The 14,803-nt window shown below is 43.0% G+C and overlaps 1 protein-coding gene across 1 annotated transcript in view; it reads right to left on the bottom strand.

Moving 5' to 3' along the window:
- LOC119437361 (acylamino-acid-releasing enzyme-like) overlaps positions 1–14,372 on the bottom strand; it is a 58,995-nt gene extending 44,623 nt beyond the window's left edge. Inside the window, exons 1-2 of the mRNA XM_037704395.2 lie at positions 14,172–14,372; positions 6,754–6,944 (exon numbers count right to left, since the gene is read on the bottom strand). Coding sequence (XP_037560323.1) covers positions 6,754–6,944; positions 14,172–14,271 — 291 coding nt within the window. The 5' untranslated portion in view covers positions 14,272–14,372. The remainder of the gene's footprint in view (positions 1–6,753; positions 6,945–14,171) is intronic.
- Positions 14,373–14,803: the final 431 nt, after the last annotated feature.

The following is a 14,803-nucleotide window of genomic DNA, read 5'->3' as shown; positions in this document are numbered from 1 at the left end:
AATTGTAAAGGCGGCCCAGAAATGCCATAAGATTCAAGTTTACTTAAAAGAATACGATGGTTAATTGTATCAAACGCCTTAGTGAAATCAATAAAGAGAGCACCCACCAAGAGGCCTTGATCGATGGCTAACTTAACCCTCTCAGTAAAAGTAATAAGTGCTAGTTCAGTTGAAAAATTCTCACGAAAACTAAATTGATCAGGAGTTAAAAGATTAAATTTCGATAAGTATTTAGTTAAGCGATTGTGTATTAGTTTTTCGATAACCTTATTGAAGAAAGACAAAATGCAGATAGGACGATAATTACTCATGCACTTATGGTCACCTTTTTTAAATACTGGGATTACTTTACCTGTCTTCAGATGATTAGGAAAGATGCCATCTATAAATAATCTGTTTGCTATATGTGCTAACGCAGGTGAGATTTCGTTAGATACAAGCTTAATGCTAGAGGGGCGTATCAAGTCGAGGCCTGGGCCGGTTGTTTTAAGAGAATTGATAACATTACATACTTCTAGCGATGTTGTGGGGAACAGGTAAAAGGAATGAGAACAGCGTGGAAAATTAAGTAACGTTGAATCAGGCTGACTACCGTCCGTAATACTAAAATGGTCACTGAAAACATTAGCTATGTCTTGAGAGTCAGTAATATTAACAGAACCGTGGTTCACACACGATATGTGATTTTTAGTTGTACGAATGTTCAAGTATTCCTTAATAACCTGCCAGTTTCGTCTGGTATCACTTCCATTTTTCCTTATTTTATTTTCGTAGTAATTACGCTTGGCATTTTTTAAAGTGGCTGTTAGAACATTTGAATATGTGTGGAAGCGCAGTCGCAACGCATTATTGAATGGCTGGACTTTAAGTTTCTTACGAAGATTATCTCTTTTTTTAATGGACCGTAATAAAGAATCACTAATCCAAGGCTTTCTTGGCGAGCTAAACCATCGCGTCACAGTAGTGTTACTTGTACATAAGTTAGAGCATTCGGATATTTTTGCAAAAAAAGATTCAAAAGCCCTTTCGCCACATTTCTCTTCCAGCACGTCAGCCCAGTCAATCGCACGAATCATACAAGTGAATTTATTAGAATCAAAGAAAGTCCTGACATATTTTGCTGCTGGAGAAGGCATTACGGAACCTATGCAAAAAAAATATAGGGTAATGGTCTGTTACGGCATAGTCCACTATTCCAGCTGTGCTAAAATCAGTAAGTATGCTAGACAGTACATGGTCAATTAAAGTATTAGGTCCGCCTATTTCACACCTGGTTGGAGCTGTAATTAGAGAGGAGAGTCCACAGCTAAGATAAGTACGTAAGTACTCAGAGCAACATTGACTGTCAGGGTTGATAATGTTGATGTTAATGTCGCCACATATCACAATATCCTTGTTTTCATCAGTGACTATGTTTAGTAACTGCTCAAATTCTTTACAAAACTCGATGTAGGAGGAAGAAGGTGAATGATAAATGCATGCAATTATGATGTTATGTTTGGTAGGCAGCTGCAGAGTATTACTCTCTACTTCTAACCACACTCATTCACAGAGACAATGACGAAAAAAAAGATCATGGCGACGCTTATATGATAATGAAGATTTTACTAAAATGGCCGAACCGCCACTACGATAACCTTCACGATGGCAATATTCAGAAGTGTAGCCAGAAAGACCGTATAGATTCCCGTCATGAGACGATAACCACGTTTCAGATAGGCATACGAAAGAGAAGGCATGATCAAGACTACAAAGAAGAGCGATGAAATCATCATGATGCTTACGAACACTGCGGATGTTCCAATGTATTAGGGATAAAGTGGGTTGTTTTTCCTTAAATAGAGCTTTCACTTCATCAAGAGTAAAAACTGAGTCAGCCATGGTGAATTATACGTTAGTGCAAGCAAGGAAGAAATTATTTGAAGACTGACAAGTCATTCGCACTGCATATGCGATGAACACGGCTGTTTTCCGACTTTCTGGCCTTAATGGCACAGTTATTGGTCCACAGAAATTTCCATCCTTTAGACTTCTTGAGCTCTAGCGCCTGCGCAAAAAGCCGCTTATTATCGGGTGTGAGGTGATCATTAACATAAATAGAAGTGGGTGGTTTATGTGACAGCCCTATTGCAGTTGTTGTGAGTCTTGCTTTGCGTGCTTTGGAAGCAAAGTCAGCTTTTTTTGTTCGCGAGCAGAACCGCGCGATAATGTTAGTTCCTTGTTTGGCAGGCACGCGGTGAACAATGTCAATGTCACCAGCAGTGACAGGGCACCCAATCTTGTCGCCTAAAGCCTGGACAATTGTTAAGCAGCTTTCTCCTTCAGTCTGTGGAATACCTTTAATTTCTACGTTATTTTGCCTGGAATACTGCTCAAGGTCAGCTACTCGTTGTGAAAGGCTTTTGTTACTCTCAATCAAAGACTTATTATCGTCTCTCAGGGATTTGTTTTCTTGGAGAAGGTTGTCGTTTCTTGCTTTCACAGATTCGTACAATTCATTAAACACACTAAGACTTTGACGCATTTCTGCGACTTCAGAACCTAGATGCTCAAGTTCTTTCGCCAACTCGGAATTAGTGGGAATCTTGTAGAGTTATGCAGATCAATACAAAAAGCAAAGAACGGCAGCAGTGGTGGCGGCAAAAACTTATGGGCTATAAGGAAAATTTCAGAAGCACTAACCTGCAGAAATACGCAGAGAATGGTTAGGAACGAATCCTATGCCACTAACCACTGCTGCCAAAGTGATGATTGACGTTCCAGGGCAGTCGCTTATAAAGGCAGGATTTGTCTGTAGGCGGCGCTGCACGCGATGCAGTGATGAGTGCTGGGTCGCTGGCTTTACACGTGTGCGTCTTGATATAGTATCGTTGTTCACACAGATGGCTCCGGGAATCAGATGCACACGAAATCTGCAGAAATATGCAGAGAATGGTTAGGAACGAATCCTATGCCGCTAACCACTGCTGCCAAAGTGATGATCGACATTCCAGGGCGGTCGCTTATAAATGCAGGATCTGTCTGTAGGCGGCGCTGCACGCGATGCAGTGATGACAGTGCTGGGGTCGCTGGCTTTACACGTGTGCGTCTTGATATAGTATCGTTGTTCACACAGATGGCTCCGGGAATCAGATGCACACGAAATCTGCAGAAATATGCAGAGAATGGTTAGGAACGAATCCTATGCCGCTAACCACTGTTGCCAAAGTGATCTCCTCGCATCGGTCACCCTCTGCAAGTTTTGCATCCACGAGCCCATACTACTACCTTCATGAACTTTTTTTCGCGAACAGCAACTGATTGGAACGGCCTTCCCCACCATATCGCTGCCATAACCTGTCCATCGACATTTTCGACTGTTTTAAAACCCCACCCCTTATGTAACACCCCAATAGGGGTCTTTAAGGAAAATAAAGAGATTTGATGTGATAACAATTTTATATTATTCGCAATCTTTGCTAAATGTATTCGAAATTTGATTCGGGCATTATTCGATTCATATAAAATTTGGTCTCAAAAATCCTTATTTGCAAACCCCCTACAAACTTTCATTCTATTTACTTCACCTTAAGGGCCCAGAGACATTACATAAAAGGGGGCCCACATTTGTAGTCGACATAGCTTAACAGCAAGAAAAAAGGAAGAACGCTCTCAAGAAGCTTTGCCACACATGCATCTGTGCAACGCACCCCACAAGGCACACCTTTGTCGCATCGCATCGCCGGCCTCGCACGCCCCTCTTTCATTTCTTTTCCACCCTCTTTTTGACGTCGAAGGCTTGGAAGAGAGATGGGAGAGAGGCAACAAGGTGTGCCATGTGGGATGCCCGGCGCATAGGTGGTTGTCGCAAATCGGCTCGCAGATATTTTTTTCCCCTTTTCCTGGACTAAGTGTTCCCAGTAGCCAGATTTAATTGTTGTAGTCAATAATGTGGCATAGGAACATTGTAATAAGCGGTTTATTTCACCATACAACACACAAAAGTTGACAGTACAGTGGCTGTTAATTGTTACATCCGAGTACTATTGTTAAAACCATTATATGCTATAAGTGGGTTGAGTGAGGCACTGACACTAAGCGAAAATGTCCAACTGCCTATACCTGCCCACTCATTTTACTAAAACAAAAAATTCACATATTCAAACTTTCAGCTCACTCCAATATCGGTAGTGCTTCACGATGTACGTGGCACATTTTAAATATCATTACATTCGTCAATGCTTTTGCTGTTGATGCACAATCTTGGCATACACAATTATATACATAATGCCATAATGCCTAATGCCTGAAAAGGTTAGAAGTTATTGTAAGGCGTAAATTATTGTAAAAGCATGAGCATGACATAGAGATGGTGCAGTCATGTGCATTTCTCTGCTATCTATTTCTTTTGTTCTTTCTAGTGCAGACTTAATACAAGTCATGATCTTATTTTTAAAAAGATAAATCGGCACATTCACTGTCAGCTGGCAACCAGATCCTACAACATGAAGAACGCAGAAGGCAATTTCTGGAGTGAAGTTAATGAATGTGAAGAATTCGGGCACTCCATTTTACAAGTGGTGGGAGAGGGGTGTTACGTTTGCTTAGCTAAGTATCAAGTCAGCAAAACTGCAGTAACTATACATGTATATATCTCAAGAGTTGGAGAAAGAAGAAATAAAGGCAAGGTGCTTGAAATGTGAAGTCCCATCTGAGCGCATTTCTTTGGCGCCTATCAAAGAAACAAAATGTTTTTGCCCACGTTCTGCTGTGTTGCAACTTGCTCGGGTACCGGCAGGCTCGTTATGTCGCAACGCAGTTTCTCTTTATGGTCAGCCTGCTATTCAGATGACCGATAAAACGTCAACCGACAACACCGGAATATAACAACGAAAAGCTGAGGGTGGTGGCGCGAATAGCTGTGCTGTCGTGTACTGTCAACCGTGCGCCGTACAATGCCTCGACAGTTCGAGAGTGCTCACCGCCGTACAATTTCACCAGATGCGGAGCGTATAACCAGAGCCGTATCGCACGGACATGGGAAATAAAGAGAGCGGTGACCCATAATAGAGAGAGAGAGAGACGCTTTTATTTTTACAGGTAAAGTTTATTTAAGTTCATTCATTTTCATTCTGCACGGCTCCGGGCGCAGGATTGGCCAGAGCACAATATCGGACGATATCGTTCCAAAGCGATGCTGTGATGTGTGCGCACACGTACCCGCAAAAAAAAGCTACAGCGGCAGATATACCATATCAAAGCAGTATTTTTGTTTTTCTTTCTACATTTTGCTTAGCATCTGTTTTCATTTCACATTGTGTTAACCTGAGTTTCATCAAGCTGCGACGGCCGCCCGCTTCAGATGTGCTATTTTGTAGCGATGCCACACATCTGGCCATGAAGAGTCATGACCCGGCGAAAGGAATGCGCAGCTGCATGTCGACTCAAACTTCCGGCCCAGGTACACTACCACCCACTCCCCCAATCTAGCACACTCTACTAGTACACTGTAGCCCAGGTAACTGTAGGGTGACGCAATTATTCTGACCTGCTTTCCGCACCCCTTGAGAATTTTATTCATTTTCTTAGTTTAATTTCAGGAAGTATAATCATCCTTTAATACAACTCGCCATTGCGAATTCACCTCGTTCGCCTGGCGAAGTTAAAATGCAGCCGCGAGTGGCAGGCATACGCGGACACATTGGCTTGCCATGCGATGCGCTCAATCGAATGTCTGGATGCACGCAATATCAACACTCCCCATGCACAGTAATATACATACAATGGGGCTCCGTGCTGGAAAGATTCCTTTCCACTTTCTGTTCGCTAAACATTCTCAAATTCGGAGAGCGCATTTTTTAGGCTCAGCGGTACAGTGAACGCATGATCCAAAGCCAACTGAAGTGATCGAGGCCGAAATCATTAAAAAAATGTCGTTCACGCCTTCTTTCAACACATCTCACTTATATAGACGGCAAAACAACATTCGATTTTCGCTGTCTAACACAATATATTGTCACGAGAAGCCAGCATAAAAAACGTATAAATAAAATATTTTTATGTAAACCAAGTGATCTTTTACGCAATAAACATTTTCCAAAATTCTGTATGTTAACAAATGACAACTGCAGTTCTACAGTTATTATTCTGGAAGGCTGCTACTGAAGAGTTAGAGTTGCGGCAGTAGCCAAGTTTATCTGTCGTTCATGAAAAAAATAAAGGGCGGGGGGTTAGGAGCACAGTGATACGTACGCGCCAGCATACACTTTCTTCTTAATGCTCCATGATTATTGCTTGTGAGTAGGAATGTAGCCTGTGTGTGAGCTTTAAACAGATGTCTTGGTGCTGATACTGTCTGCTTTCTGTTACTACCTTGAAACCATGGAGTTGCATGCACCTATCAAGTGCTCTGCACTTTCTGGAACAACCTAATCTGTGTACTGAATGTAGAGTGCTGCATTTTGTTCACTAAAGAGGTGCAGGCATGTCCTCAACATGCATTGCCATGGTGCTCAAGAAGTCGTAAATCAGCTACAAGGCAAAATAAAGCTGATACTCAAAGCTGTTTGATACATCTATGACGTGTAACCAGTGAAAGTTGAACACATTTCCTCAGATTGCTGGCTACAGCAGAGCTTTGCAGGGCAGCCAACGAAAAAAATTTTGGAACAAGTAAATGTTCACTTTTGCAGTAGAGCAAGGAAAAGAATGGAGAGGAAGATTAGATTCCCATGAAGTGTGAAATTTACACTACTAAACAAAGAAACAACATACGTCAAGTGATGCAATGCCCTGGAGCCTGAGAACAGTTGACATGCGCTTGGTTGGCAGCTGCCCCTGCATGGCCTTCTGGTGCTTGCGTGAGGTAGAGTGGGACCGGATGTCACTCAGCTTGGCCGTGAAAGTGATCTTGCAGTTCTTGCAGAACGCTATGCAGGCATTCTCCACCACAGGCGCCAGCCAGCCTGTTCCATTCAGTGAGAAAGCAAGACACATTTTCACTGCGCATTTCGAAAACAGTCTTTTCCCAGTGCAGTGTGCCGATAGATAGTGAATTTTTACTCAGCTTATTCCACAGTATGTGGTTGGAACCAAATATAAATCGCAGCTGGGTAGCATGCCTATGTGCAAGTTAGTCTAACAGTTTTTTAATCCTTTTAGTGTCAGTTCTTTTCAGAGATGACACAACCTCAGCATTATATTTTTTTCTCACTGATATTATAAAATGAACACAACGGTTTAGTTTTGGTTGTGCAGGAATAAAATAATTGCATGGATAATGACAAATGCTCTCTTGATGTGGTCCTCACATTCCTTCCTATTTCACAAAAAGAATGTCAGAAGGAACATGGTGGGACAGAAACACACAGGTACGTCAGTGGCGCTGGAAGAGTTAATCGTTAACTGTGAGAGGACATCTGAAAATGTTTGATCTCTTCAAGCAATCAATGGCAGTTGTACTGTTAACTACTCCTATTTACTAGAAGTAGCAATGAATAATGCAATAAATTCACTTGCCTGAGTGAATACAGCAAGCAAACATATTACTGAATGGAAAAAAGCAGATATCTGTCAGCACCGAAACATTCTCATATTCTCAGTAAACACTAGGCAGACTCAGTGTTTGTTCTCATGCTGACATTCTACACAAGTGTTATCGCATTACCTATATGATTTACAACTTGTAGAATCATTTGGCATTTTAATGTACTAAATGCTACTCGGCTATACATAGATAAGGTTGCCACTATTGCTGCAAAATAAAAGAGCTGCATAAAATATTCAGGAAGGACAGGCAGCACTTATGCTTTCTTATTATATACATTGACATTTACTATGCATTTAAGGAGAAAAAAAATAGTTGCAAAGAACTTTACACTACTCAACAACACTTACTTAACAGCCGACTATTTCAGCAATATGTCGCTCAAAACATTCCCTACCATGAGTCACTAAGAAAAGTAACTTTCTTGCACATTTATTAAAATGGGCATAAGGAACATGGTTTACTTTGTCTTCCTGGTCTATCTGACAGATGTTCTCAAATTTTATAGTAGTTCATCTGTGGAAGCTAAATATATTTTTTTATTTTATTTTTCCAATACTGTTAGCCCTTCCGGGCTGTTACAGGGTGGGAAGGGTACATTCAATCAATACAGCACAGTTCCAGCTCTTTTTCAAAAGTGTCCAATGAACAAGTATTGTCAAATACTTGTCGGTCAAGGTTATTCCATTCTATAATTGTTTTGGGCAGAAACGAATTTTTATAGACGTCAACTCTTGGCACGTAGGGCATAACTGCAAATGGATGGTTAGTACGTGATGACAGTCTACCGGGCGGCTGCAAGTATAAGCCGGAATCCAAATTGAATGCATTGTGATAGAGCTGGTAACATGCTAATACGCTGGTAATATGCTAATACATGCCATTCAGAAGAATGAACTGGTAACAAATACAGCAAGAAAAGGTTGTTCTTGAATGCGGGTGCCCTATACACTCCATATCTCACTAAATCCATGCAGTGCAGCTAGGGATGGAAACGAGAGCCAGCTTTGTGTTCCGAGAGCAGAGGGGGGCTCGCTCATTGTGCACCACTGATCCTACTATGAAGCTTCCATTCAGTCGGCAGCACAATCAGAGGTGGACAATGGAGGACCCCTTCCAACTCAGTACAGTTGATGAGATGGAGTAAAAGATGTGGTGGAACTGAAGCTCTGACCTCTAGGCTTGGGTAGGTTTCCAGAAGTTATCCACCAGGGAAGCAAGGCTCGACCTCATGATAATATGTGACACGCACAGCCTACCACTGGCTAAGAGACATCCAGCTAACTCTGATACGTAGTTTGGGTGGGGTAACCAGTTCAATCTCCTGACTGTTCAGCTTTCACCAATTTCTCAGTCCCGTATGGACAGATGATTAGAAGGCGAAGTCGCGAGAACATGTGTGTGTAGGGAAGAGTGAATGAAAAGTTAAAGTGCATGGATGAATTTAGCATTTGAGCCTATAAGTGCTATTTATGTGTGGGCACAAGAGCTACATTTTACTCTATAGTAGTGTATTCATTTGCAATGCAAGTTGCATATAAACTTTCATATAAAATTGCTTCCTTATAATTCTGATGCATTTTGTCTTTTTGTGTGTAAAAATTATTTCCGTTGCTTTTTCTTTTTTTCCAGAGTGTTCTCTCTTCACAATAGACCTAGCAACTCATGCCAATCTCCTACCCCATTAACCAATTTTTCTTCTTTTTTATTTCTTTCCTGTAATGATGAAGATGGCAAACCCAGCTGTGGAAATGGGTGCCTATCTCAATTGTCCCCCTTACAGGGAACCTCCATAGCAACATGTGTACACTATAATCCTTTCCTGCACTCTTGCGAATCAGTTGGTCTGCTCTACTAAATACAGTAGTAAACAAAAAGATACACTTTCAATTTGAGTTCTGTGAGCTAAACTGCTCAGAATAGCGTAGAGCAATAGTCTCTTGAACCATGCACTGCCATCATACTTTAATCACACTCCATAGCCCAGCCACCATGTACTATCGTGAGCAATATGAGCTCGAACACGGGAGCGCGTGGAAAATAGCCTCAAAACCTAGATAGCATCATACGAGGATGGCGCTGCCGAAACCGGAGAGGAAAGGAAGGGCGCTCTTCCGCTAACTGTTGGTACTCCCGCTTCGCTAGCGTACAAAAAAAATGATAAAAGTGGCCTATCCGAACGCTCAGCCAACACCGCCTAGATTTAATACAAGCATGACCAGTGAATTACGGCAGTCTACGTCACAGCCGATATCTCAGCAGCTGCATAGCCTGATGGGTCATTTGATGTAGCTGTATGTGTTGATGTGAACTGATATCACCACTAGCGGCCAGTGACATGCTACAAGCTACTGTTTTGCAGCAATGATATCGAGGCGGGAGTGTGAACAGCCAGCGGAAGCGCGGCACTCTTTCCAATTTGTTTCCAAATGCGGCCGCTCCAAATCGGCCGATGTAGGGTTCGAGGCTATTTTCCACACGCTCGCGTGTTCGAGCTCATATTGCTCACGATAGTACATAGTTTGCGTATTCCAAGGATGTATCACAAGGAAAATGTAATATCAACCAGTAGTGAAAATACACGCGCACTGGTGAGAGAAACATTTATGATAGGTGGAGAGGGTCAGCTGAGCAAAACGTGTGTGCTACTACAGGCATAATAGCTGGAAGCTGGAATGACATTTCATGTGCTAGTAACTTTCTCTTTTAAGTTTCCTTGGCAGTGTAACTATATATTCTAGGTACTTTCTTTGGTGCTTCAGGCACAAAAAGAGGGCAGAAAGCAAATTCCCATAGAAAAGAGTGACAATTTAAAAACATGTGCCTTTGTAGCAGCAGAATATAAGGAATACAGTAGCATTTCCTCAGAGACACTGGTCCTCTGTATTCACCACTAGAATTCATGCCAATCATTTTATCCATGCATACTTTAAAGCAAAGCTTTCTTTATCTCTTCCCTGGCGTATGGCATTCGTCACTGTTAACCCACTGGATACATTTGTGGATATATAATAGGGGTAGTGCAAGTGTTCAAAACTTTCGAATAATGAATTGGTCTTCGAATCGAATAGTAGCTATTTGCAAATATGAATATTTCTCAAATTATTTTCTAATATTTAAAAATGTCAACTGTGCCCAGGTAAACACAAAACTGGGGCAAAACTACAGTAAATTTACACCCCCGCGGGCATAGTATACATAAAGAACATCAGAAATATTACATAGTGGAGCAAGTTACACCACTACGGTAGCCATACTTTCCAGACTGTAGAGTGATCATTCGCACTTTGTGAAGAGCCCTGTCCATGTGAAGAAACTACTTGATTGCTCCTAATGCTCCATTCGTGCTTTTAATAAACAATGCTTCCTAACGTACTATGTAACGACAGAAACTTGCTAACATTAAGAATACTTGACCGTGAACATTGTTTTATGTTAATTGTGATAACGGCTATTCATTCTTTGAAAAGTATTTAATCTGCGATGCAATTTGCTTTTCTCACTATTCGATTCGTATTCAATTCAGTCTCAAAAATCGCTATTCGCATAACCCTAATATATACAGGGTTTCCAAACTATCACGCAGCACCATTTAAAAAAAGAGGAACGGCGTTACGCGAAACAAACCAAGTGGGTATTGCTTCCAGTGCAGTGGAGTAGCCGCCAGTAATTTTTTCGTTGCTGAGATTTAATGAGCTAATTGTAATTAATTATCTAACTCGAGAAGTACTGCCCTAATTACCAAAGTGTGAATGAGAAAATTGTAGAGCGACATGAAAAACTATCGATACAGCTTTCTGTTACTCAATACGTGCCACATAAATGTCTTTTTGCGAGTGTGAAAGGAGCCCGTGAATATACACAGAATTGCCGCACGACTGGTCGCTCGAGGCACTTTGCGTGTATTCGCAAGCTTCTTTCATGCTCGGAAGAACACCTTTATGTAGCACGTACTGGGCAACAGGAAGCTGTATCGGTAGTTTTTCATGTCGCTCTACAATTTTCTCATTGACACTTTTGTAATTAGGTCAGTACTTCTCGAGTTAGATAATTAATTGCAATTAGCTAATTAAATCTCAGCACCGAAAAAATAACTGGCTCCACTGCACTGGAAACAATACGCACTAGGTTTGCTTCACATAAAGCCGTTCCTCTTTTTAAATCGTGCTGCGTGTTAGCTGGGACACCCTGTATATAGACAACTTGGGCCACTGGATATATGTGCCGGAATAGATAACTTGCTGCTGGCGGCTGTCTGGTCTAGTGGAAGACTTGGGTCACTGGGTATGAACTTGAACAAACAGCGTTGGCACTGGGCATGTGCATATTCTTGGCCAATCCCCAGAATGGATTTCTCCCTGTGACACAAGGTTATGAAGCCTACAATATGTTTCTATAAGTGTCGTACTTCTCTGTATACAGCTCCCATCAAATCTCTTGCTGTAACTGGTATTATGCATCGCCATTGTCATCATGGCATAGACAGCTAGCAGCAACGAGGTTGTGCTCGTGTCATCTGGTACTGCTGCTACCTCACTAACTCAAACAAGCTTTGAGTTAACAACAAACTCAAACAAGTTGCACTGATACTGCAGCACTTGCAATGATGTGCAGCCGCCCAAATCTTTAACTAGTGTGCGCGAGTGGCAACTTCCTGTGTGCCAGCACCTTAAATTAGGAACAAACTTAGAAATGACTATGCTATCTGACTATGCTCACAAAGCTTGTCAAGATAGCATAGTCATTTGTAAGGTTGTTCCCAATTTAAGGTGCTGGTACACAGAAAGTCGCCGCTCGCGCACACTAGTTAAATATTTGGGCGGCTGTACTTATCGTTTTCCCATGTCAGTGTTCTGTATGAAGACTATTTGGTAGAAATGGCAGGTGTACTACACCTGGTTTCACAAACTCCGTGCAGTGCAGTGAAGGCTAGAGATCACGTCAGCCAATCACCAATGAACACTAGCAGCATGTTTCCGACAAGGGAGGAAGGCTCGCCCATTGTGCACCGCTGATCCTTCCAAAAAGCTTCCAATAAGTCAGTATCATGCAGAGGGCGATCAACGGCAGAAAATGAAGGAGCACTTCAGATTATATGTTCTCATTAGCTGAAACAAGCCATAGCTTTCAATGTGTTACAGGTATGAAGCATGCAGTATTGTGTTTCTTGTAAATGTGTCGATTGAAGCAAAATAATAATACTCTCCAAGACCAAACTGAGGTGTGAACTAACACACAAGTAACGAGATCTCAGCACAACAAGCAATACGTTTCCCACTTGTTCGAAAAGTACAGTGTGTGCTGATGTTCCTACAATGTTTCTGTACTTTCTCATCACCTACTCTTTTATCATCGCTCATGTGTTTTATAGGTTCTCATTAGTTTTGATTACACGAAGCAAGCATATGCACATTGTACTGCTGGAAAAAAATGGAATCATAAAAAAATGAACAGACAGAGGTAGCACAACCAGTGATGGACTTTTTCTGAGCCACCGTGAGAGGCAACGCCATCTCATAGCTCAGTGAACTAGGAAGTTTTAACGTGAATCCACTTTATTGCGCACTTGAAGCCCGTTCGCGCCGTCGGCGTGCTGTTACAGTAGTGAGTTTTGGATTTGGGGGGGGGGGGGGCGCAAGCGTGGGGGCCCCCTGGCGCTTGGGGCCACGGTGCTGCGCACGCGCAGGCCGGTCTGCGCGTGCGCAGTGCCACGGCCCCGGGCGCTGGGGGGCCCCTGCGCTTGCGTCCCCCTAATCTGGAACTCTAGTATTGACGGTGCATGTGCGGCCCGCGTTCAGAGGAAGTACGGTTGGCTGCAAAAACAAGTGGACGCACCGTCACGCTCTGCTCAACCGGATCTGCCGGTGCAATCACATCGTTGTTTGCTGCTGGCATAAGCTTTGTGCGCGCACACATTAGTGTTCCTGTTGAGCAGTACGCATACCAAACCGTGGTGCATATTCTGAACAGTAAAGGCCAAGCTCAATTTACCCAACCTTTTCAATCTACATCATTGCAGGCAACACAGCGGACATGAACGACAGACGTAATGATACGTTTCTTGCTGGGTCGTAGTTTATACAAGTGTCACACGACGCACTTTTGATAGCGATTGAGCCCGATCCGGATCGAATTTGTCGGTCGCGATTTGCTTCTTTTGCTCAATCTGCGAAAGAGTGCCAATCGCGGTCGAAAATTTCGATCCAGGTCGGGCTCGATCGCGATCAAAAGTGGCTGCGTGACACTGGTATTATTCAACAAGATCAACGGATGCTCTGCGCAGCAGCAGGAAGGCTTAACTGCATTTTCCAAATGTTATAAGCAAGCTACAATGTCGTCCGCCTGTATTCCGCATATACAAGGTCAGTCTGCGAGACCGGCACGACTAGGAGTTGCCACGGTATCCATAGGCGAAATTGGGGCAATAGCCCACGAATGAGCGCACGCCACCGGTGCCACGCCGGGGAAGGGCACCACTGTGAATCCGCTATACATGACGGGGAAATGGACGCCGCCTGCAAACCGCTTTTTCGATGTCGCACGTGGCTAAACGTAGCGGATTCCCGAGCAGAGGCACGACGAGTGGAAGGTCCTTTGAACGCAAACGGACGCCGATGGAAACAAACAAACGACATGGCTCACTTACCTCGGAAGGCCGGACATTCTTCCCACTCCTTGCGGTACCGTTGCTTGTACTTCGGGCCTTGTTTCATTACCGATTTGTCGGCTTCGGGCTTGTCATTCATGGTTAGTGCACCGCCAGCGTAGCTACCGATCTCAATCAAATGAGGTAAGATCGGGCATGCACTAAAGTTTGCAGAACTTTTGAAAATTTTGCAGCAGCCTTTTGCTTCGCCTTGTTCCGACTCTCGCAAAGGGTAGCATTCGTTGAACGCCTGGCAGTACAATTTTTGTTAACACTAGTTTCGTACAACTTTTATGTACGCCTCGCGTCGTGGGATCGCTTTGTTTCTACTAGGAGGGCGGTTAGCTCTGGTTAGCTCTGTCTGCAGTTATAAAGCGGTTATAAAAGTTGGCGTCTTTAGAGCATTTTTGTTCAGCTTGAAAATGTTTCTCCGATATCACCGGTATCACTCTACGCGTTGCAAACCGTTGACACCATACGGCGCGTAGGACGCCAGAGTTAGTTTTGGTTTCGGTTCTTCCATCACTGCGCTTACGAAGGGTGTGTTGTACGAGGCATTGGTTGTATACCAGTGTTGGGTGTATCTGTGCTTGCACAGATACAGATGCTTCTGTAAATATAACAAATCTGCA

The sequence above is a fragment of the Dermacentor silvarum genome, chromosome 1 (genome assembly GCF_013339745.2).
Source record: "Dermacentor silvarum isolate Dsil-2018 chromosome 1, BIME_Dsil_1.4, whole genome shotgun sequence".
In the NCBI taxonomy this organism is placed as follows: Eukaryota; Metazoa; Arthropoda; class Arachnida; order Ixodida; family Ixodidae; genus Dermacentor; species Dermacentor silvarum.
Note: the sequence above shows the minus strand (reverse complement) of the source record. Positions and strands in the feature narration are given on the sequence as shown.